At 40.2% G+C, this 26,084-nt stretch overlaps 1 protein-coding gene and 1 pseudogene across 2 annotated transcripts in view; both read left to right on the forward strand.

Annotated features, from left to right (window-relative positions):
- The window catches only part of PLPP1 (phospholipid phosphatase 1), a 110,255-nt gene continuing 84,171 nt past the window's right edge, over positions 1-26,084 (forward strand). The window contains exon 1 of one of the 2 annotated variants that reach the window (XM_004058848.4): positions 1-551. In XM_004058848.4, the coding sequence (XP_004058896.2) occupies positions 494-551 (58 nt within the window). In that variant the 5' untranslated portion in view covers positions 1-493. The remainder of the gene's footprint in view (positions 552-26,084) is intronic. The other variant, XM_004058847.5, reaches the window with a different exon arrangement.
- Positions 558-5,491, forward strand: LOC129528112 (E3 ubiquitin-protein ligase RNF138-like; annotated as a pseudogene).

Consider the following 26,084-nt stretch of genomic DNA (forward strand, 5'->3'; position numbering starts at 1 on the left):
GGCCTGGGGTTCCCCGGCCCCGCCCCTGCTGCACTCCCCCCGCCCGCGAGGCCGCGCGCTGCCCGGTCCTGCGCTACCCAGCGGGAGGGGCTGGACCCCGCGTTCCTCCTCCCTGCGGGTCCCCATCCTTAAAGCGAGAGTCTGGACGCCCCGCCTGTGGGAGAGGGCGCCGGGATCCGGACGGGGAGCAACCGGGGCAGGCCGTGCCGGCCGAGGAGGTCCTGAGGCTACAGAGCTACCGCGGCTGGCACACGAGCGCCTCGGCACTAACCGAGTGTTCGCGGGGGCTGTGAGGGGAGGGCCCCGGGCGCCATTGCTGGCGGTGGGAGCGCCGCCCGGTCTCAGCCCGCCCTCGGCTGCTCTCCTCCTCCGGCTGGGAGGGGCCGTAGCTCGGGGCCGTCGCCAGCCCCGGCCCGGGCTCGAGAATCGAGGGCCTCGGCCGCCGTCCCGCAGCTCAATACATCGCCCTTGCCGGGCAGCCCGGGCAGAGACCATGTTTGACAAGACGCGGCTGCCGTACGTGGCCCTCGATGTGCTCTGCGTGTTGCTGGGTACGTACGCGCCGCCGGGCCCGAGGGGCGTGTGCGGCTGTCCCGGGAGGGCTTTAGCGCAGAGCCGCGACGGGCAGCGGGGGTGTGTTGCCTGACGCGTGCGCCGCTGTGGGGCGACACACGGGGGCGGCTTCTGCAGCCGAGGGACCCCGCTTTGCAGCCTGCACCCCGGCTCCCGCCTGCCCGCCGCTGTCTGTCGCCCGCCGGTGCGCTGAGCCCAGCCCTGCTTGGACGCTGTTCACGCCTCTGCGCTCCATGCCTTGCTCCTGTCCTCTGTTTGCAGTTCCACTCTAGCAGAGCAGGGTGGGCTCCTCCCCTCTGTACGGTAGAGGAGCCTGGTCACTGGCCCATCTCAGTAGCGAAACTGGAGGTTTGATGCACAGGGGATTCTCAGTAGCAGGCGCTAGTGCCTGATTTATCGTGAGAAGCAGTTTAATATTTCGGCTATAAAAGGCTAGAACTAGTTCCTAATTAGAAGGTGTGCCAGGTTGTAAATTGTCAGGTTGCAAGTAGGGATGAGCACGCCAAGTTTTTGCGTATAGGTCTAAAGAAGTTTTGGGGGTGGGGGAGGACGCGGTACCCCAGACCTGTTTCCTTGTCTGCGCAGACCTTGCCATGGTGTAGCTTTCCATCTCTTGTGACAGTGTCTCAAGGAGCAGTAGACATTCTTTGGCTGCAGCAGATTTCGCATTGTCTTCCTGATTGGAAGAGTTCAGTTATGAGGCTTCTGGTTGCCAGTTACTCCTTTCTTTTGAGGAGAAAGAACTGGAATCATTTGGATAAGGGATGGGCGTTGGAAGGAGTAGCTTTTACTTTTTATGTATTGTATAAGGCAGTTATGCTGTGAACTATTTATATATGATGGAATAAACAAAAACAAAGCAAGAGCTGCTGGAGGTTTGGATAGTCCTACTCATGTTGAAGTAATCAGAATAGTAGTAGTGTTGGCAAGTTCTCAGGGTGGGAGAGATCTGTGGCTTTAGCCACCTGGATGGAAGTCTGCATAATGGTTTCTCAGTGACAGGAGATTCTCTCGGTTTTAATCCAGTAGTTCCTAGTTATTCCACTCTCCAGTTTCCAACCGGGTCATTTAGGCCCTTGCAATCTTGTGGAATTCTTATAAATTCTGTTACCAGGTTTTGTTGTTGTTGTAAGGAAAAATTCCATTTTGTTATTTATTTATTTATTTTTTTGGATACAGTCTCTCTCTGTCACCCAGGCTGGAGTGCAGTCGCGGGATCTCGGCTCACTGCAGCCTCTGCCTCCTGGGTTCAAGTGATTATCCTGTCTTGGCCTCTCTAGTAGCTGGGATTACAGGCACCGCCACCATGCCCGGCTAATTTTTCTGTTTTTAGTAGAGACAGGGTTTCTCCATGTTGGCCAGGCTGGTCTCGAACTCCTGACCTCAGGTGATCCGCCTGTCTCAGCCTCCCAAAGTGTTGGGATTACAGGTGTGAGCCACAGCGCTGGGCCCTAAAACTGCATTTTGTTACCTATTAATATGAAGCATCTTTGTTGTTTCCCAAGACACTTCCTGTTTAGGTCCACAGTGAGTTTTAGGAATTAAGTTTAGGAAAGTGGAACACAATTTTGGAACATTGTCTTTTTTTTTTTTTTTTTTTTGGAGACGGTCTTGCTCTGTCGCCCAGGCTGGAGTGCAGTGGCGCGATCTTGGCTCACTGCAACCTCCGCTTCCCGGGTTCAAGCAGTTCTCTGCCTCAGCCTCCTGAGTAGCTGGGATTACAAGCACATACCACCATGCCCGGCTGACTTTCGTATTTTTAGTAGAGACGGGGTTTCACCGTCTTGGCCAGGCTGGCCTTGAACTCTTGACCTTGTGATCCACCCGCCTTGGCCTTCCAAAGTGCTGGGATTACAGGCGTCAACCACCGCGCCCAAATGAACACTGTCTTTATAAAAACACAGTCCTTTCAGATGTCGGGACTTATTAATAATTAAATATATTCAAATTTATTTGCAACAAAAAATTACCTTTCATAGAAATGTTACATTAAAAAATATATTTTAACTTATACTTGATGTCATTGGAACTTTGTTAAACTTTGTTTATATTTTAGTGAAAGGAGAGGAAAATGTTCGATCAGAAAAAAATATATTTCTAATATATTGAATATTATCCTATCATTGCCACATATTGTGCACTATCAGAATTACATATCATCTTCGTCTTTTCCTACTGTGGGAGTTCGATCAATTTGTAAAACAACATAATTTTTTTTCTATGGGCCAAACAGTGATTAGAATGGCTGAAACATAATACTGCTCTGAGGTAGCTGAAGCTAATGGTATTAAACACAAAGCCATATGGTAGATCTGCAATTAAAAAAAAAATCACATATAATGGAGGAACTGACATGCAGTACAATTTTATAAATTATGGGTTGTTGTAGCCTGTAGTTTTAACATGATAACAAACATCACATAATTATCCTATAAAGGTTAATTTCATTGCTACATTGACCTGACAGTTGCAGGAGTACAATAGCTGTCAATAAGATGAAATTGTGTTTTTGGTGGTTTTGGAGAAAGCTTTGAGGACTTGTTTTAGGAAAAGGCATTTAATCTATTTACAACATTATGTTTTGGTATTACTGGCATTTCTTTTAAAGTAATTCAGTATATTATCACTATAAGCTCAGAATTCCTTTTTCCTAAATAGGAAGTGACCTATTTTACTGACTTTTAAAAATGTAAGATTACATTACATTTAACAACATCAACTGTCCATTGCAAACAGCAGTGAAGGAGACCATTGGTGCAGGAGATACAAAACTTTTTCACGCTTACTTTTGGAAGACACGTGTTATATAGCAAATGCGCCTTTCTGGTGGAGTCTTATATTAAATTTGATTTGTATTCATTTTACTGACAGCAGGAGATTGGTAGCCTAAAATCATGGTAGCTTCAAGAGAGTTTTCAACCTGGCATAAATTTCCTTTTTCTGTGAGGAATCCACAGGTAAGAATTGACTGTTAGAACAAAAAGATGATTAAGCACTTCATAAGTGCAGGGTTTTGTGAAAGTGGTTCATAATTATAATGTGGATACATTCCAGATTCTGTTAATGACCACCTCAACATCATACAGTATAGCCATTTTAATATGATGATGTTACGTCAACCTGTTATACAACTACTTTATAATTTTACTGTGGGTGATGTGTGTTGAAGTGATCATTAAACATGCCTGTGTGCGTGTGTGTGTGTGTGTATATGTTTCTGTCCGTATGTCATCTTTATCATCAGTGTGAAACATGACTTCCTCTATATACACGTTCGAATTATTAGTTCCTTAAGTGGATCTGATAAATCCTTGGAAAAAGAAGGAGAATTTTGAGAAGTAATGGGTGTTAGTTCCTCAAGTGGATGTGGTAAATTCTTGGAAAAAGAATGAGAATTTTGAGAGATAATGTATATTTGATTCCTTTCTGAAATGGAACATAGTCTTGCCATCTGTCTTTGGCTCTTTTTATGACTGGTTCTGTGACTATAGAACAGGCCATATACATTATCTGAGCGCATGAGAAAAGCTCTACAGAGAATGGTGGTAGGCTGGTGTGAAAGGCGCGATGTTGTTGTAGGGCATCGAGCCCCGGGCCGTCACCGTCACCTTGGCCGCTGCCGCTGTCACCATCGCCTTGTTCTCCCACCCCCCGCCATGGCTGAGGACCTCTCCGCGGCCACATCCTACACCAAAGATGATTTCTACTGCCCCGTCTGTCAGGAGGTGCTCAAAACGCCGGTGCGGACCGCGGCCTGTCAGCACGTTTTCTGTAGAAAATGTTTCCTGACTGCAATGAGGGAAAGCGGAGCACATTGTCCCCTGTGTCGTGGAAATGTGACTAGAAGAGAGAGAGCATGCCCTGAACGGGCCTTAGACCTTGAAAATATAATGAGGAAGTTTTCTGGTAGCTGCAGATGCTGTGCAAAGCAGATTAAATTCTATCGCATGAGACTTCATTACAAATCTTGTAAGAAGTATCAGGATGAATATGATGTTTCTTCTATCATTCCAAACTTTCAGATCTCTCAAGATTCAGTAGGGAACAGCAATAGGAGTGAAACATCCACATCTGATAATACAGAAACTTACCAAGAGAATACAAGTTCTTCTGGTCATCCTACTTTTAAGTGTCCCCTGTGTCAAGAATCAAATTTTACCAGAGAGCGTTTACTGGATCACTCTTAACAGTAATCACCTATTTCAGATAGTTCCTGTGACATGTCCTATTTGTGTGTCTCTTCCTTGGGGAGATCCTAGCCAGATTACCAGAAATTTCGTTAGTCATCTAAATCAGAGACATCAGTTTGATTATGGAGAATTTGTGAATCTTCAGCTAGATGAAGAAACCCAATGTCAAACTGCTGTTGAAGAATCTTTTCAAGTAAACATCTGAAGGCTGTAGACATCTCTGCATCTTTGTACCTGCAAGTGCTATCTTTAAGGGGGGAACTACATGAAGTCACCGTTTCAGTAACTTGATGTGTATATTAATAAAAGTAATTCAGTCATTTTAGTTTTTGATTGAAAATAAAGGTAGGGCTTCTAAAAACTTCATCCTCTTGGTAAGTTAAAAAATGAAAGTTATGACATTAGCTTTAAAAGCGTAAAAAAGATGTTTCACTATAATGGTGAAAGAGAATCCCTGTTGTACTTTATCTTTTTGTAATATTAAATATTCTTGAATTTTTCATTATGTTGCTTTTGAAATTTGGTACATTCCTCCCATTTACTTTATTATTGTACACATTTAACACACAGTAGCAAATTTTGAATGATGTGATTGATATAATCTAACAAATCTGAGCCAGTTATTAGAGTTGCAGAATAGAAACTTGAAATGCTAAATGGAAAAATCCAAAGGAAATTTTTTAAATGCAGATTCTAGCTGAAAAATTCAACTATAAGAAAATTGTATTTATATAACATTTACTATTTTTGAAGACTAGTAATAATTTTAATTCTTTAAAAAGTGAAAGCTTGTTGTAAAGATATTTTCTTTTTGTTATTAGAAGGAAATACAAAGAGAAAAATTTATTTCTTTCATGGGCATTTGGTAATTTCAGTCTTTGACTGATTTGTAAGCCTGGAATATACTAAGCTGAATAGCAGCTCTTTGGCCTCAGAATTTTCAGTAGCCAGTATTTCTGATTAACTAAGTTGAAACTCTTATTAGAAACTTTCAGTTGGTGATACTGTATTCTAGAAGATATAAATGAGAGGTTTGGCTTCATCTCAGTTTAGAAATTTATTCAAAGCTAAAGATGTATATGTATATATATATACTTTTGTGTGTATATATACACGTATGTGTGTATGCAGTTTGTCAGGTTATATATAGAGTTTCTATAAGGATTTTTTAAATGGACAAGCAATAGGGGGTTGAGGTATTTATCTGATTTGTTAAAATTTTGTATATAACCAGATTTTTAAAAAGTGATAGTCACAGTGCTAAGTGATCTAGTTGGCTGCTATTACACCTTAGAAATTGAGTTTACACACACACACAATTACCTGTTTGTATGGTGCTCATTTCTTATTCTCAGATATAATGTGTGACCGTGATATAGTGAGAAAGATTCTACCAACCACTGTTTCACTACTTTTTAGTCAAAATTGGGTATGTTCTTAGTATTCATTAGTGAGAATCATAAAGTATTTTGTAGAAGGCCCAAATCACAGAATAAAGGACTAAGAGTGGATTCACTGACATTCCATACTAATATACATTGTTTATGCTTTCTTTAAAATAACTAAAAGAACATAAAAGAGAATCTCAGTAGTTTGCTGCTAATATATACATATACTGTATAAAAAGGTATATTTTGGTTTTGTTCTACACTGAACATTTTTTAAACTTGGTTTAATAAAAATGTTAATTTTGGAAAAGGCGCGATGTTTTAGCCCAGTGTATTAAACCATATCCTGAATACAACTTATTAGTGTTTAATTGCTAAGGGTCATTTCAGATTTTAGCCACTATGGCATTAGGCTGCCGATTAATGGACACTGAGTCCATTAATTTATTCAGTGCATATTGATTGAAGGCTAGCTTCGTGGCCAGTACCATGTTAGGTTCTAGGGATACAAAGATGAATAAGAATCCCTGCCCTAAAGGGCTCAGAGTCTAATGATGAAGAAATAAACAAGTGGTTATAATACATCATGATAAGTACGATAATGGAGGTTTGGAATATGTTCCCTTTGAGCAAAGATGAGGGCCTTGTCTTAGATCTGCTCCATTGTAGATAAATGATTTGTCTGTTTACTCTTAGAGACGCAGAAAGGTCAGAAGTTACCTGGAATTACTCGTAGCTGCTGCTGCTTTTTTTTTTCTTTTCCAACTTGATATAGGGCAGTAGGAACCCAAGTAAGTACCAATGTTTATGACTTATTTGTGGGCAGTCCCACAATATCTAGAAGATTTAGATGGAACTGACAAAACTTTGATTCCTTATACCTGTGTTTTGCTGTTTGACAATCATTTAGAATATCTTTCTGTGCTGTGTGTGTTCCATTTGCCCTTCCAGATCTTTTCTCCACTCTGCTGTGTGCTTCTGGGAAATGAATTACATGGGCTACATCAACTGAGCCCTTCCTTTTTGGTTTCAGATTAGCTTTGCCCAGTGGGAGGGACATCAGAAAGGATCTCCCTAAAAGCTAGTTCCCTCTTGCTGGATTTAGTGTTGCCAAAGCTGTTCTGTCAGTAGTTCACAACTTGTATTCAATAATGGCCCTCTCTGCCAGCCATCTATAGTTACACATCTTTCTGGGTTCTAATAACCCTTCCCTAGCCCCATTAGACCTGGAGATGATAATGGCTTCCTGACGTTGCTAACCTGGAGTTATACCACCATCTTTTGCTGTTTTCCCTAAACCCTGCCTGTACCTTTTGAAATGGTTCCTTCATTAAGTTTTCTTGAATACTTCATTTGAGTATGCTGCTTTTCTTGGCAGGACCCTACTGATAATACCCATCTATGTCTAAAACAGATTTGAGGTAGCTTCCGTTTCTGCATTAAACACCAATTACAGTGTCCTTAATGGCAAATGCAAACAGGAGCCCATGGGCTGCCATCTTGGCTTTCTTGGGAGGGAGGGGGTTATGGTTCCCTCAGCGTGCTCCAAATGTGGTATCATCATTATGACAAATCAAAGTCAATGGGTATAGAGTAAAATCTGGCTGCAAAAACATTTGCAACCAATGCTAGATGGTTGTGGGGTCCCTGTTGCTTGTTTTAGCCCAGTAATTATCTCAAATACTGATGCCATTTCTTATTACCATAATGCTGACATCATTTTACCCCTTAAGGATACTCCTAAGGAGCGGTCCCTTTGTTAAGCCTCAATCTGGGTCCCTTCCTCAAAGGGGGAAAAAACAAGTATTTTGGGATAGAATTCTCACTTGCTAAATAGTTTCCAGCATTTTGTGCCTTCCCTTTTCTCGTAACATTTATTTGTTCATTCACTCATATTCAGTACACATTTGTTAACTGTATCATAGGTGCTGGGCAGTGTGTTAGACACTGAAGATAAAAATAAGTAAACAAATAGGACACGGTGCCTATCCTGACCACTTGCTGTTTCTTCTATTTAACTTTTTTTTTTTTTTTGAGATGGAATCTCGCTCTGTCGCCCAGGCTGGAGTACAGTGGCCCGATCTTGGCTCACTGCAAGCTCCGCCTCCCAGGTTCACGCCATTCTCCTGCCTAAGCCTCCCAAGTAGCTGGGACTACAGACGTGCGCCACCACGCCCAGCTAATTTTTTGTATTTTTAGTAGAGACGGGGTTTCACCGTGTTAGCCAGGATGGTCTCGATCTCCTGACCTCGTGATCCGCCCACCTCGGCCTCCCAAAGTGCTGGGATTACAGGCGTGAGCCACCGTGCCCGGCCTCTTCTATTTAACTTCTATTAGGAAACTTATTTTGCTTCTGATGAAAGTTTACTTGTTTTTCTGTTTGTTGTTGTTGTTGTTGTTTTTCTCTATTCTAGTCAGAGAGGGAAGGAATCTCAAAAAACGAACAAAAATTTGTCAAACTGGCATATTCTTGGGTCAGTCTAGAATCCTATTGCAAGGCTTTTTCTTTCTTTAAATGGGTAGTTTGGAACAAAAGCAGAGGCTTGGAGGAAATTGCTGCTATTTGGCTCTAGTTGGTTTTATTCAGCTGAGTTTTAGCTTAAATTTACCTTACTTGGAATAAAATATAGAAATGTTCAGAAAACTTTCCCCTTATAGATTTTATGAAATGTAAATTCTTCCTTTATATTCTCTTTGAATTACATCCTTTGGAAACTCAAGAATGTGCTATGGATCTTTGTTAATCTCTTTCTCATTTAGTCATTTTTGGCTGAGCTCTACCAAACTTTCCAATGTGTTACTCAGTTTGGGGAATTATTCTGATTCTTTTGGTTAAGAAATTTAAGGTTAAAATTGTCAATGTTTGCCTATTTTTTTTAAAAAAAAAGAAGTTGGCAGCAAAAGTCACTAAACTTCCAGATTTTGAGTGAACTGATTAACATGTAATTTCAGTTTTTATGGAAAGAAATTTGGAATGTCGTCTACTTCCTCCTAATTTAGGTGCCTTAATTCAACATTTGAAATGGAAACATACAGTCTGTACAATCAGCTAATTAGGGATTATAGAGATACTGTCTTGTCTATTCTTTTCCAAAAAAAAAGCATTTGCCATCCAGAGATTATGAATAGCGGTTACAGGTAGCATTCTCATCTTTCTATCCTTCTTTCTCCTTTTACCTTCTTTTTCATTGTCATTCCTTCCTTCCCACTGTACTTCCCTTCCTTCTGCTCATCTTCCCTTCAGTCTTCTTGCTGTTTAGGTTTAATGTGCAAATGGTTTAGGTAGGTTGCCTTTTTACTCAACTGAAACTAGTCTAAAATTGGGGGCCAGGCATGGTGGCTCATGCCTGTAATCCCAGCACTTTGGGGGAGTGAGGTGGGAGGATCTCTTGAGCCCCAGAGTTCAAGACCAGCCTGGGCAACATCGTGAGACCCCATTTCTATTTTTTTAAACAAACAAAAATTATAAAATTGGGAATGACTTGTTCCTTATAAGCTATGAAAAACTAGTCTATGTTTTTCTTTAAAATGTTAGGCAGCATAGTCTAGTGATGGACTGTGGATTCAAATTTTAGCTCCTCCATTGAACTCTGTGACCTTGGGAAAGTTTTCTCTTTGTGCCTGTATTCTTTAGCTATATAATGAAAGTACCTATGGTTATCTTAAATGAGACTTAAATGAATCAATATGTAAAGTGCCTTGCACTTAATATGCATGATGTATGTTTGTCAAGTAAAATAATTCTCTATAATCCTACTACCTGTAACATAATAATTATATTAGTAGAAATAACATCAACTAGTTTTGTATTAGGGACAAAAACACAAACTTTAAAATGTTTCTCATGAGTACTCATGGAATGCTTTTGAAACTTAGTGTTTTATTGGTCATGTGTGAAAGCCACATACGTGATTTCTAAGTAGTGGTAATTCCAGCCATGGTGAAAATTGATCTGTGTAGGTCTGTGGTGGAGTGTAATTAAACAAATGGAAAAACTGTTATTTTATACAGTGATAAGTCCTGAATTTCAGCTTACTCCAGAAAGTGGAGTTAGCTACACTCTAGTCACCTTTTTATTGCTGAGGTCTTGGGAATGATTACTCCACTTATAAAAAAGTAGAGTTAATATTCCTAAAACTTTTTTTTGGTGGGGGGACGTAGTTTCACTCTTGTCTCCCAGGCTGGAGTGCAACGGCATGATCTTGGCTCACTGCAACCTCTGCCTTTTAGGTACAAGCGATTCTCCTGCCTCAACCTCCTGAGTAGCTGGGATTACAGGTGCCCACCACCACGTCGGGCTAATTTTTGTATTTTTAGTAGAGATGGGGTTTCACCATGTTGGCCAGGCTAGTCTGAAACTCCTGACCTCAGGTAATCCACCCGTCTTGGCTCCCAAAGTGCTGCGATTACAGGTATGAGCCACTGCACCTGGCGCAATATTCCCAAAACTTTTGAATGACCTTAATTATACATCCTCATTTGTATAAATTCTGTTATTTGAATTGCTCTTGGCGATTAAACAGGCAGCAAGGAAAAACCGTTGTGTAATACTTCTCTATATCCTCTCTCTCCCTAAACCAAGCTTGTCCGACCCATGGCCCACAGGCTGCATGCAACCCAGGATGGCTTTGAATACGGTCCAACACAAATTTGTAAACTTTCTTAAAACATTATAAGATTTTTTTGCAATTTTTTTTTAAGCTCATTGGCTATTGTTAGTGTTAGTGTGTTTTATGTGTGCCCCAAGACAATTCTTCTTCGAGTGTACTCCAGGGAAGCCAAAAGATTGGACACTGCTGCGTCTAAACTCTTTTTCAAACATTGTGACATATGTTAAACTCAAATTGTTTTTAAAGTTGTGTGAGCACAATGTTGTTTTAAAGTATTTGACATTGTATCATTTTTTATTTATTTATTAAGCACACATTATTTGCTGTAATACAATGCTAGGAGCTGCAAATACCAGTGCAAAAAAGATCAGCTCTCCATACCAGTGTATATAAGACAATTACAGATGTTTGTAAAGGCTATGACAGAATTAAAGCAAGATTATGAGAAAGTTAGACTTTTGGGGATAGCAGTCTCAATGAAGGCTCTCTAAAGGGGGAATATTTGAATTGAGAGGTATTGGACTTGAGATTTAAGGAACAAAATGAGTTGGCCGTGGAGGAGCTGGGGGAAAATTCCAAGCATAGGGAGGAGCAGGTGTTGAGGGCAAAAGAAGAAAAGGGCATTTTGTCACAGAAAAGAGGCCAGTGTGGCTGGAATATGGTATGTATCAATGGTATTTTTAATAGTGAATTTTGTAACTTTTATTTCTAAATGCCAGAATGGATAAAAATAATAACTGACATTTATTTAGTGCTCTCTAGGCTTGGTACAGCCAGTGCAGTCTCTCAACAACTCTCTTAGGAGCTTGGTCATCTGCATTCTGTAGATGACGGAAGTGAGGGCTGGGGAAGTTGGGAAACTCACCCAAGGCAACCTGGCTAACAATGGTATAGTCAGGAATTGGGAAGTGCATTTTTGAGGGTTATAACTTTTGAATGCAGATTAACTAGTGTGTATTTGGGAAAGGTTGTAATAAATGGAGAGGGTGAAGTGGGGATGGTTGATAAGTACAAAAAATAGGTAGAATGAATAAGATCTAGTATTTGATAGTACAGCAGTGATTATAGTCAATAATAATTTAATTGTACATTTAAAAATAACTAAAACAGTATAATTGGATTGTTCGTAACACAAAGAATAAATGGTTGAGGTGACAGATACCCCATTTACCCTGATGTAATGATTATAAATTATATGCCTCTATCAAGATATCCCATGTGCCCCATATGTATGTATATTTACTATGTACCCACAAAAATTAAAAGTAAAAAAAAAAATGGAGAGGGTGAGAAAGGCAAGAATGTGGGAATTCATTGTCTATAAAAACAATGATTATTGGGCCTGGCGTGGTGGGTCATGCCTATAATCCCAGCACTTTGGGAGGCCAAGGTGGGTGGATCACGAGGTCAGGAGATCAAGACCATCCTGGTTAACACGCTGAAACCCCGTCTGTACTAAAAATACAAAAAATTGGCTGGGCGTGGTGGCGGGCGCCTGTAGTCCCAGCTACTCGGGAGGCTGAGGCAGGAGAATGGCGTGAACCCAGGAGGTGGAGCTTGCAGTGAGCCGAGATTGTGCCACTCCAGCCTGGACGACAGAGTGAGACTCCGTCTCAAAAACAAAACAAAACAAAACAAAATGATTATTTTAGATGGCTTAAATATTTTGTTAACTATTTTAGTTTTATGTTTAACTAGTTATGATGTAGTTTCAGAGTCAGTTTCTGCTTACCATTTTGAGTATATCTGCTGTCTAAAAGAGGCACTTTAAAGTTGGGAGCAGTGGCTTATACCTGTAATCCCAGCACATTGGGAGGCCGAGGCAGGAGGATTGCTTGAGGTCAGAAGTTGCAGGTTGCAGTGAGCTGTGATTGTGCCACTGCACTTCCAGCCTGGGCGACAGAGCGAGACTCTGTATCTATAAAAACAAACAAAAAGAAGAGGCACTTTAATATTTCATATCTCAGACTCCCAATAACTATTAAGCATTAGCAATGAGGTTATATCATACTGGAGGATGTAACTAATTTCCCCTATTCAGTAACATGCTCACAGACTTTTTCTTCAAATAGCGTTGTTATAGGCATTCCTTTCAGGTTTTCACAGGAAAGGAAGATCTTTGTCTCTCCCTGTGTTTTAGATGAATCGTGTATGGAGTTCAGAGTGACCTTTGGTAATGCATTCTAGCAGATATAGTTAGAACCTCGTGATTTAGTCCTCAGTTGTCACTGCTTGGAAATGTTTCCTGAGTCTTTTTCAGGGTGGGATGTCCAGGAAAATGACATATAGGAAACGTGTAGCGGATGAGCCCTTCAGTTAATTGGCAGCTTGTCACGGCAGATTCTGCCTTGCCTTTTGGTTCATTTGCGTCAGTAGTAGGAGAGATGGGTTTGCTGCTTGGTGCTGGAGAGGTAAATGAGTAGAGAAGAAAGCTATTATCTATTGAATGCCTAGTATATGCGTTTGGTAAATGTTTCACATGAACTCATGTAATCATCACAAAACTCTGAGGTACATAGTATTAGCCTCATTTTATGCCCTACCTACCACTGGAGATACCAAAAATAGGTATGCATTTTTTGATCAAGGGAAAAATATAACCCATGGATTTTTACTAGCTTATTACTTATGGTAGAAGACAGACTCATAGGAAAAATGATAAAACTGTATAATGTTATCGAGTGCCTGTTAGCACTGAGATTACTAAGAATGAGTGAGACAAGGTCTCCATCCTCAAAAGGTACACAGAGCTTTGAAAGGTGAGATAGGCAGGTATTTTAATCAAGTTTTTTGTTTTTTGTTTTTTGTTTTTTTTTGAGACAGAGTCTCACTCTGTTGCCCAGGCTGAGTGCAGTAGCATGATCACAGCTCACTGCAGCCTTGACCTCCCAGACTCAAGTGATTTTCCCACCTCAGCCTCCACGAGTGGCAAGGACTGCAGGTGTGCACCACCATGCCTGGCTAATTTTTTTTTTTTTTTTTTGAGACAGAGTCTTGCTCTGTCACCCAGGCTGGTGTGCAGTGGCGCAATCTCGGCTCACTGCAACTCTGCCACCTGGATTCCAGTGATCTTCCTGCCTCAGCCTCCCGAGTAGCTGGGATTACAGGTGTGCGCCACCACGCCTGGCTAATTTTTGTATTTTTAGTAGAGACAGAGTTTCACCATGTTGGCCAGACTGGTCTCGAACTCCTGACCTCAAGTGATTTGCCCACCTCAGCCTCCCAGAATGCTGAGATTACAGGCATGAGCCACCGCCCCCAGCTCCGGCTAATTTTTGATTTTTCGGTAGAGATGAGGTCTCACTCTGTTGCCCAGGTTGGTCTGGAACTCCTGGACTCAAGTGATCCTACTGCGTCAGCCTCCTAAAGTGCTGGGATTACAGGTGTGAGCCATTGTACTGGGCCAGAAGTCTGTCTTTATTTCAGAACAATTTCCCCTGAAACCATTGCTGTTGCTGTACAGCAGAGATAATGTAAACTTTTGGGCACATTACTTTTGGCTACTGCTGAATTCTGAAATAATTCCTGTAGATAGTTCAGAAGGATATGAGTCTATCCACATTAATAGGTGAAAACACCCTAATATTGGTGCTTAGGAAGTGTATCGCCATTCAAATACTTGTTATATGAATGACTGGGCAATAAACTTGAGTCAGCCATTCTTCCAGGGTTTAAAGTCTAGCTCCATCTATTACTATTGTGTGACATTGGGCAGGTCACCTCAACTCTTTGAGTTCGTCATCTAATGAGGAAAGAGATGATGCTAATAGTGCCTTTCTCATAGTGCTGTGAAATTAGATGAGATAATGCATGAGACAATGTATGTGAAGTGGTTAACATAGTCCTGGTCTGCAGTAGGCACTCAAATATTTTTGCTGTTTTTGTTATTATCATTATTAAGCTAATAAGCCAATTTGGTACCACTGACACAGTCTGCTATTTAAATGTGATTTCATGTGTTGGTGACTTTTTGTTTGTTTGTTTAATTTGTCCTAGCTGCAGTTTAAACAGCATTGAAGTCAGAACCTGGTTTGTATTTCAGTTCCTGGTGCCCAGATCATGATGGGAAATGTTTTGATTACTTCTAACCTATTTCTTTCTGGAATCAGATACCTCAGATCTTTTGATTGTACTTCTAGGTGAACAGTATTCCCACAGCTCATAGGCAAGGTACCTAAATGAAGTTCTTGGTTGGAGAGAGAACAGCAAACTAGAAATATGAATAAATAAAGATGTGTGTGAGGTGAGAATGGCATGGTTTGGATAGTAATAACTTCTCTTAGTCCTCAGCTCCTAAAACATGAAGATTTTATTTCTTGAATATAAACTTGTCAAGAGCTAACTTAAAGTACAGGTTGAGTGAGTTAAACATTGCCACTTCTCATCATAACTTCTTTTGATGAATAATTTATTCTTTGTTTTTTTCTGTAGAGTTTAAGAAATAGATGTATGTGATGATTACAGTCATTTATAGTATTCTGGGGTTGTCCTAATTTTAGGTAACTGTCTTCAGAAAGGTAACTTGTTAAATAGATGACTAAATGTAATTAAAATTCATACTTTTATACTTTTTTCTTTTTCTTTTTTTTTCTTTGAGACAGAATTTTGCTCTTGTCCAGGCTGGAGTGCAATGGCGCGATCTTGGCTCACTGCAACCGCCAGCTCCCTGGTTCAAGTGATTCTCTTGCCTCGGCCTCCTGAGTAGCTGGGATTACAGGTGCTCACCACCATGCCCAGCTAATTTTTTGGATTTTTAGTAGGGATGGGGTTTCACCATGTGGGCCAGGGTGGTCTTGAACTCCTGACCTCAGGTGATCCACCCACCTTGGCCTCCCAAAGTGCTGGGATTACAGGTGTGAGCCACCATGCCTGGCCACTTTTTTCTTAAAATTTTTAAAAAACACACTTAAGAGAATATCTCTATTTGATCTAGAAAGTATCACTAGCATAGTTATGCAGTGTAGCAGAGGCAAGTGACATTTGTTGTATTTTACTATTTTTCAAAGGGCATAGATAAGAGAAAGGAGTTTTAAATGTGCTCCTTTTCAACTGTTGTCTCTGCCTAGCCCAGTAGCCACTTGGAGAAAAGGTTTCTTAAATTGTGATGTTATCAAAACTTGTTAGGCAGGTTATGGATAATGTTCAACTTTATGGCTAGTGTGGATATCTATATTAAAATTTACTTTATGTCCCACAGTATGAATGCAGTTTTCAGTGTTGCCATTGAATATAATTATTAACCAAATCTGAAAACCAGTAATTACCCTCTGAAGTTTTTTTATGGATTTCCCCCCTTTCCTCAGGATTTGACATTGTAAATGATTTTTTAGTGAGTGGCAATTAGTTTGAACCCTTTATTTAAAGAGTTCAAAGTGTATTCTAGTAATAAAAACAGTTGGTTTGGAAGTCAGATTCCGGTCTTGCGTCTGCTATTCTCTGTGATCTCATGGACAAGATCCCATGGCTGCTTCATTTACTGATTGTAAATTATAATGAGAATGATGTATTCCTTGTTTATCTCTCAGGATCATAGTGGTAAATGAACCTCAGTTATTAAGGAGAGTCATCTTGCAGCAGTTGACACCAATGGATTCAGGTAGTAAGACAAGGAGCACATGGTATATAAGGGGCTATTTTGAGCAACTGCAGTGGACTTGTGGGAGATCAATTATAAACTTAGCCTGGCTAAGAATGGGGTGAGTGTTACTGTCAGCATAAAATAGGAAAAAGTTGAAGACTGAAGTATTTAGAAAGTAGTAATATAGGAAAATGATCCCTGACACAAAGTAGTGTAGGCCTCCTGCCTGGCTTTGGTTACATATGTTTCTTCTGGTAAAAGAGGAGGCAAAGATGAGAGTAGGAAAAGGAAAATTAAAAAATGAAAAAAGGCCGGGCGCGGTCTCTCATGCCTGTAACCCCAGCACTTTGGGAGGCTGAGGCCCCAGCTGGGTGTCAATTTTTTTTTTCTTATCATCATTATAATGAAATGAGGTTTTTTCAAGGACCGCTGTATGAGACTAACCCAGAGTAATTTTTCAAATTACCTGATTTAATGAATTAGAATTTCTAAGAAATAGCTGGATAATCTACATACTTAACAAGCATCTCAGGTGATTCTTCTCATTAGGGAGATTTGGGAAATTTCTAGATGAGTGCTTCTCTAGAGTTAATGTGCATAGGAATCACCTGGGATCTTGTTTATAATGCAGTCTTAGGGCTGGGTGCGGTGGCCCATGACTGTAATCCCAACACTCTGGGAGGCCGAGGCAGGCGGATCACGAGATCAGTAGTCTGACCAACATGGTGAAACCCTATCTCTACTAAAACTACAAAATTAGCTGGGTGTGGTGGCTCATGCCTGTAATCCCAGCTGCTCAGGAGGCTGAGGCAGGAGAATGACTTGTACTGGGAGGCAGAGGTTGCGGTGAGCCGAGATTGCGCCACTGCACTCCAGCCTGGGCAACTAGAGTGAAACAATGTCTCAACAACAAAAAAGAAAAAAGTAAATATTGCTGGTAGCTCTGTTTTTGCCTTTCAGGAGCACTTCTGAAGAGAATGAGGCTTTTTTGAGAGGAAAGAGGATTAATCATGAGGACATGCTTTGGAAGGCCAGAGTTTGCTGTCCCGTAAAGAGATTGTGGTAGAGATTTTATTTTCAGTTGGATTAAGTCTAGAATCACATTGATAGTGATTTACATTGCCTGAAGTAGGGAATTTGCTCTTTAGGTTGGTCAATTAATTAGGTCCGTATTCTAGATTTGCTAGAAAAAGGAGCAACTCACTTGAAGAGCTTTGTGGTGGTTGCTTTTATTTCATATCCTCACATGTTTCATGATTAAGGATGAAAATTGGGCCTGGTGTTGTAGCTCACACCTGTATTCCCAGCACTTTGGGAGGCAGGGGTGGGCAGGTCGCTTGAGCCCAGGAGTTCAAGACCAGCCTGGGCAACATGGCAAAACCTTGTTTCTACCCAAAAAAACAAAACAAAATTAACTGGGCTTGGTGGTGCAGGCCTGTAGTCCCCAGCTAACTTGGGGGTTGAGGTGGATCACCTGAGCCTGGGAAGGTCAAGGCTGCAATGAGCTGTGATTGCACCACTATACTCTAGCCTGGGTGACAGAGTGAGATAGGGTCTTGAAAAAAGTAAAAAAAGAAATATTTGATTTGAAAGATAGCGTAATTTGGTTGAATATTTTGTAAATTAAAGTTGTAGTAAAAGCAGAGGAGTTTGAAATTTTGGACTGTCAAATAGAATTGTAGCAGAAGTGTTATAGTTGCTATGAGGCTAGCCATAGACATATTTTAGTGAATTATCTGACTTATAGTGAATTATAGGAGACTTTAGTGAATTATATGAGATAAAGACATATTAATACTTTCTGCAATAAAGAATGTAAATGGATACTATTTGAATGGGCTACCATTATGTTTATGTAAGCTATAATTACCCAAAATAACAGGGAAACAGTGTTGTACCTTTTAAAAGAGCTTAGAATGCTAGGATGATTCTTACCTTGCAATTTCAGCTGCAGATTTTGTATTTTATTAAGACACGAAACAAATTTCCATTCATTTTTACTAATATATAGATATTTTGCAGAATTCTTTTGTGTTCATGGGATACATAAAGTTTGAGTATGGACATTGGAAGCATACAGGTCTGAGTTTGAATCTCAGTTCTGTCACCTATTGCTTGGGTAACTCACCTGAGTTCACAGCTTTAGTTTCTTTATCTGAAAAGGACTGTGTCTTAATCTGTATGTTCTCCTTGGCATGTGGCCCAGTGACCGTTACATAGTGGGCATTTGTTTATTCCACAAATGTGTGTTGCTCATATACTGTGTCCCAAGCACTGTCTTAGGTAATAGAGATACAAGTAATCATACAAATAAATATGAAAAATGAACCAATAAGTATTGTGAAGGAGAAGTATGGGTGCTATGATAGTTTATAATAAGGGGTCTAAAAAAAAAGGAGAATGAGGTAGCTTTTAAAAATGATTACTTTGGCTGCAGGATAGAATCATAGATTAGAGCTAAGAAATAATGGATTTAGGGAGATCAGTTAGGAAGCTGCTGTAACAGTCCAAGTGAGGCAGGCAGTGAGACTAAAGAGGTGGTGGTGATGGTGGTAGAAATGGAGAAAAGTAGATACATTTCAGAGGTATTTGGGAAGTAAAGGATACCTGTCTTGGTGACATGTTGAAGGTGTAGGGTAGGAGAGAGAGAAATGTCAAGAATAGTTCTGAAGCTTCTGGCTTGTATAATTGAACAGATGTTGGTTCCTGCCAGTTACTGAGGTGGAGTGTGCTAGATGAGAACCTGGTTTGATAGGAAGGGGGATGGGGAGGAGATAGTTTGGTTTGGGGCATGTAAGTTTAAGATGCTTTTGAAATATTTAAGTGGAAGTACCAAGTTCTTGTTTGGATAATGGTTCTAGAGCTCAGAGGAATGGTCAGACTTTTGAGAATCATTGGCATATTCGTGGTAATTGAAGCCATGAGAATTGATGAAATTTCAGGAAGAAGTTATAAAATGAAAAGGAAGAAGACTTTGTACTGAGCTTTGAGAAACACTGACTTTTCAGATTGGTTGGAGGGAATTAAGACCACCAAGACTGAGAAGCAATTCCTTAAAAGCTAGGAGAGTGTTTCTGGGAAGCCAAGTGGAGAGAGTGGTAACGATCTACTTTGTTCTGAAGGGTCAAACAAGATAAAGGCTGGAGAGTGTCCATTGGGTTTAGTTACACAAAGATCATTTATAACCTTATGTAAAGCCATTTCAGTGGTGAGTTGGAAGCTGAAAGAGATGGATATTGCTGGGTATAGATTATTCTTTGAAAAAGTTGGATTGAGGAAGAAGGGAGAATGTGGTAGCTTAAGGGAGAAGACACTCAAATATTGGCTGAGTGAATACATGTGCAACATGAACCTCCTTTAGAAAATAACAAGCACAGGCTAGCAGGATCATCTCTGAGGAGGATGGGAGGAGGACCTGTTAGGGATATCAGCTGAAACATGAATAGTCTGGGATCATAGTTTTTTGTGTTTCCTATGATGTGCCAGATGAAGGAAGAAGAATCTTGCCAGAAGGAGAAATGTCATTTTTAGAACAATGGTATAGGAATCGTTGACCACCCTTACAGAACCCTCATTGCTGAGAATTTGATATATTGTTTTCCAACTATCACCAAGTATAGCGGAAAGAGTCTGGGATTGGAGCCTGCTAATCCTGCTTTTCTATTTTCTTGTGTTAGGTCGCACAGTTGATTATTTAGTCCTAAAGAGCTTCAATTTCTTCATTTGTATAATGGAGCGAATACTGTCTACTTCACGGATTTGTTAGGATTAAATGACAATCTGTGTATATAAAGTATCAGGTATTTAGTAGGCACTCAATAAGCTGATGTCTACCTGTTTTCTTGCTTCTCATGGTAACAGTTGTTTATTGTGTAGTTTCAGCATTATAAGTTTGCTCTTAGCCTCAATGGAATAATTTGTGGGAATCCTTCCTTCTTCATCTTATCTTTTGTGTAAAATAACTTGAGTGATACAAGCATACATTTCTGGGAAAATGGAAATATGATTTGCTACTGCAATAATAACCAATAAATAAGTATTTTGCCAGACGTTTTTGGCATGTATGCCTTATATTTGTGTGCCTTTTAAAAAAAAGCGTGTGTGTTTTAAACAAAGCTTACTAATTTAGATATGCCAATTTGGTAACTTCCTGCCAGAGTAAGAGTTTTTATGTTTTCCTTCTGAGACACACCTTAGTATAACTTTATTTTAGTTTCTGGGCCATTGCCATTTGGCATAACTTCAAACTAGATGTGATGGACCTACATAAATACTTTTAAGATTAAAAATTTTTTTTATGGTGGGGGGATATGAACTTTCAAAACCAGCTGAGGTGTTAGGTCTGGATTTTATTTGGTTGTTTGATTTTTTTTTTTTTTTGAGACCAGGTCTTCCTCACTCTGTTGTTCAGGGTGGAGTGCAGTGGTGTGATCACAGCTAACTGCAACCTTGACCTCCAGGGCTCAATTTGATCCTCCCACCTCAGCCTCCTGAGTAGCTGGGATTACAGGTGCATGCCACTACACCTGACTAATTTTTATACTTGTTTCTTTTGTAGAGATGGGGTTTTGTTATGTTGTCTAGGCAGGTCTTGCACTCCTGGGCTCCAGCAATCTGCCTGCCTTGGCCTACCAAAGTGCTGGGATTATAGGCATGAGCCATGTGCCTGGCCATTTAAAATTTTTTGTTTGTATTTTTTATTTTCGAATTTTTTTTCTACACATATTTTGAACACTGAGATAACTAATTGTATACCAAAGTGACTGAAATGAAGTCAGTCTGATTTCCGTAAGTTTGATTGCTAAAGCAGTCTCCTTAAAGGTGTTAAAATGTGCTCTCAATCCCCACCTTACACAACATCTGTCTCCCAGGCTGAAGTGCAGTGGCACAAACATGGCTCACTGCAGCCCTGACCTCCTATGTTTAAGCATTCCTCACACTTCAGCCTCCTGAGTAGCTGGAACCACAGATGTGCGCTGCCATGCTTGGCTAATTTTAAAAATTTTTGTCGAGTCCTGGTCTCACTGTGTTGTCCAGGCTGGGCTCAGGAGATCCTCTTACCTCTGCCTCCCAAAGTGCTAGGATTACAGGCATTAGCCACCACTCCTAGCCTATGTATGAACCTTTACAGAAGTTGACTACCCTAGAATTGTTATAAGAGCATTAGAATTTGCCAGCTTTCTTCAAGAGTTAATATAGGCCGGGCGCAGTGGCTCATGCCTGTAATCCCAGCACTTTGGGAGGCCAAGGCGGGCGGATCACCTGGGGTTAGGAGTTCGAGACCAGCCTGGACAACATGGTGAAACCCTGTCTCTACTAAAAAAAGAAAAAAAATACAAAAATTAGCCAGGTGTGGTGGTACCTGCCTGTAGTCCCAGATACCCTGGAAGCTGAGGCAGGAGAATCGCTTGAACCCTGGAGGCAGAGGTTGCAGTTAGCTGAGATCATGCCACTGTACCTCCAGCATGGGCGACAAAGCAAGACTCTGTCTCAAAAAAAAAAAAAAAAAAAAAAAAAGGAGTTGTTATAGTAGTAATACTATAGTAAACACATACTTGGTATTCTTTGGAATATGGGCCTTACTATGGAATAGGAGAAATTATTTCTTTCCCAGTTACTAATAAGGGAGACTTCATTGGTTAAGGGAATTTTGTGGGTAGAATTGCTAACACTAGAAATCTCATTGTTGGTTCAAAGAGAGAAGTAAGTTAACCACGTGTTCTCACCTGAATATAGGATGCTTTGTTTTACAAGCTTAAATAATACCCGGACAAAACTCTACAGGTCACAAGTTCTTTAAAGACTTAATAAACTCTGTAGAAACTATACTTCAAAGGGGAACTTTCTCCTTGATTCACTATCCTGCCTTGTCTTCTGAAATTTATTGGTTTTTGACAAGCGTTTGAAGAAAGACCACTAAAATACAGTGTTGTTAATATTTGGTGAAATGTTCTTGTACATACATCTGTTACAGATTTTCCAAGTTAAAAATTACTTTTCCATTAGAGGAGCTCCCCATACCTTGTTTCTTTCCCCAAAGGGGTGTGTGTGTGTGTGTGTGTGTGTGTGTGTGTGTGTGTGTAGTTTAAATGTATTTTACTCTTTTGACTTTGGAAATACATAGTATTTCATTGTATAGATTTGGCACAATCCACTTTTTAACTCTAATTTTTAGACATTTGAACTTTGGATGATATGGAATACTGTCATTAGTAAGTTCTATGTTAGCTTTTTTTCTTTCTTTCTTTCTTTCTTTTTTTTTTTTTTTTTTGAGACAGTCTTGCTCTGTTGCCCAGGCTGGAGTGCAGTGGTGTAATCTCAGCTCACTACAACCTCCACTTCCCGGGTTCAAGTGATTTCCCTGCCTCAGCCTCCCAAATAGCTGGTATTACAGGCACCTGCCACCACGCCTGGCTAATTTTTGTATTTTTAGTAGAGACGGGATTTCACCATGTTGGTCAGGCTGGTCTTGAACTCCTGACCCCAGGTGATCCACCCACCTCAGCCTCCCAAATTGCTGGGATTATAGGCTTGAGCTGCATCGCCTGACCAGCTTGCTTTCTTAAAAAATATTCTGATTCCTGAAGTTTCTTTTTTTCTTTTTTATTTTTTCGAGGAGTTTTGCTCTTGTTGCCTAGGCTGGAGTGCAATGGCGCTATCTTGGCTCACTGCAACCTTCGCCTCCCAGATTCAAACGATTCTCCTGACTCAACCTCCTGAGTAGCTTGGATTACAGGCTGCCACTTGCCCCCACGCCCAGCTAATTTTTGTATTTTTAGTAGAGTGGCTCAGCCTGTAATCCCAGCACTTTGGGAGGCCGAGGTGGACGGATCACGAGGTCAGGAGATTGAGACCATCCTGGCTAACACGGTGAAACCCCGTCTCTACTAAAAATAAAAAAAAAAAAATTAGCTGGGCGTGGTAACCGGCGCCTGCAGTGCCAGCTACTCTGGAGGCTGAGGCAGGAGAATGGCGTCAACCCTGGAGGCGGAGCTTGCAGTGAGCAGAGATCGCGCCACTGCACTCCAGCCTGAGCGACACAGCTAGACTCCATCTCAAAAAAAAAAAAAAAAAAAAAAAAAGTGTTAAATCGCTAAAGTCTAAAGAGCCCAGAAAAGAAAATAAATATCATTAGTAATATTCTCACCATCATCCAAAGATTACCCCTTTTAACATTTTGGTTGCTTATCTTTCCAGTGCTTTTTAATGTCCATATACCCACATTTTTTAAAACTCATGCTTTAAAAGAAAAAAAAAACTTGTGATATTACTGCATGTATACATATATTTTGTAATTTTCAATATAATTGTCTCTGAAATTTTAATGGTTATATGGTATTTCACTGTATGTATTTGGTAGAAGTCACTTTGCCCCCATTTTTGGATATTTAGGTTATTTGCAATTGTGCTATTATGCTGTGTACAACGTCCTTGTGGAAACTTTGGCAAACCTTGGGTTGTCCATCTCAAACTCTCTCACTGTACTCTGTCCTTTTCAGCCTGCTTCTCTCTCTTTTCCAGTAACTCCTTTAACAACAAGATCAGATCAGGTGGACAGATTATTCTTCAAACAATTTACTGTTAGGCAATGAATATGCTGGTTTCTGTGAATTCTGGGATTAAAGAGATACATAGACACATTTTATTTGCAGAGATAAAGAATTACAATAATAAACTAAGTGTTGTGATAGGTTTATATATATGTATAAGGTCCATGGGGGCTCGGAAAGAGAGCAGGGTTTGTGAGGGCAGTAGGCAGGGAAGAAAGATCAGGGAGTAAGCATTTATTAATCCTCTTAATGTGCCAGGCACTAAGTTAGGCACATTACTAGGCTCTTAGTTTGCAGCAATTCTGGGAGGTACGGACACAGTATTATTCTTACTTACCAGATGAGGAAACTGAGCTCAGACAGGTAAGTAATTTGCCCAAGCTCCCACAAGTAGTAACTGGGAGAAAGCCAGAAGTAAACCCAGCCAGATATACTTGACTACCCAACTCTGTCCAGTACTCCACCCTGGCACACCAAAGGATTGATTCCACCAGTAGCTGAATGGAAGCTAGAATGGCAAGTAGGCATTAGCTAGGTGGAGAGGGTGGGGTCATTGCGTAGAGCATGTCAAGAAGTTTGAAATAGGTATGAGGAGTAGGTGAGATGAGGCTTAACCTAACATTTAATTGTTGTGTTTTAAAAATGTATGTATAGTAAGATTGACTCATTTAGTGTACAGTTCTGTGAATTCAGATAATATGGAATTTAGTCCTGTAACCAGATACAATCAAGATACTGAATTGGTCTGTTACCTCCCTGAGTGCCCTCATTCTTCTTCTTTGTAGTCAGCTCCTCCCACCAGCCTTGACTTTTGGCAAACAGTGATGTGTTCTCTATCCTATATGTCATATAAATGGAATCATAAAGGCTATATAGTATGTAGCCATTTGAGTCTAGTCTCTTTCACATAGCATAATGCGTTTTTGATTATGCCAAGTACTGTGATGTAAATGTTACTGTACAGTTTTGCTGTAGGTTTTTGTCCCTTTCTAAATGTGCTTATATCACTTCTAACCCTAGTTCCATGTAAACAGAATGTTTTTTGGCAGAGAAGTTATTAAGTTATAGCTTCAAATACCATGGAAGCCCTAAATAGTTTCCCGACAGGAGAAAGTACAATTGAAAAAAATCAGCTGTCTCTCCCAGTACCCTTTACCTCAGTTATCTCCTTGCTTTTGACATATAAAAATCACGTGGACTGTTTACTACTGATTGTGACCTTTGCCATCTTAAAAGGGAAGAGAAAGAAAGCGAACAGCTGTACCATGAGGGAGTGGAAGGAATTAATGTTGTTCTTGGCCAGTTGGCACTGTTTTCTTGTGCCTTTCTGGGAAGGGAACAACAGGTGAGAAGGTTTGCTTTTTGTTTTTGTTAGTGTATAAATAAATAGGTTAACTTGTTTTTTATTTGTGTGGAAATCTGAGAGTCCATAGTGAAGTAACCTGCCCTAATAGCTTGTGATTTTTTAAAAGCTCATTAAATATATACACAAATTTATTTTAAGTGTCTTAATGAACTAAGCTACTCCAAGGTTGAGGATATTGTAGGCAGTTACTGATGTAAAACTACAAATGTAAAAACCATCTTTGGTAAGTGTCACTTATATCCTATATCCCAACTGCTTTTTCTCCCTTTTATCCTAATTTTAAAATAAAAAAGAAAAGATAACGAAGAACTTTTTATAATAAAACCATGTCAGCCACAGAGAGATGGTGACTGTAAGCTAAGTGACCAGAATGTAGGTGCCTCTAAAAGTTGAGGGTGCACTGTTCTTTGCATTCTTGCCTGTTAACACTTTTCATAACATCTCTGTGAATCACACTCAAATATACTGTACAGTGCTACCACTGATACCTCTCACCTGCCACCAGGCTCTGCCCCTTCCCTACCAATACCTTGCACAAATTCATTGTCCTGAAGCACAGCTTTCTTGCTCAAGAACCAGTGTTGATTTTTCATTTCTTATTGAAACATACACAAATTGTTTACCTGAAATTGAAAACCTTCATGCTGTAGTTTTGCTTTGCCCATTCACATTTATTTCTCTTTGTTACTCGTTCCCCTCTACCTTACTTTAGTGAAATCATCCTGTTTTTTAGTTGTCTAACAGCAGATTGAGTTCAGTTACCAATTTTTAAATTCAGTTCTAATTCCACTTCCCATTGTAGTTGTTTTGACTAGTTTTTTTCTACTCT

The sequence above is a fragment of the Gorilla gorilla genome, chromosome 19, assembly GCF_029281585.2.
Source record: "Gorilla gorilla gorilla isolate KB3781 chromosome 19, NHGRI_mGorGor1-v2.1_pri, whole genome shotgun sequence".
Classification (NCBI taxonomy): domain Eukaryota; kingdom Metazoa; phylum Chordata; class Mammalia; order Primates; family Hominidae; genus Gorilla; species Gorilla gorilla.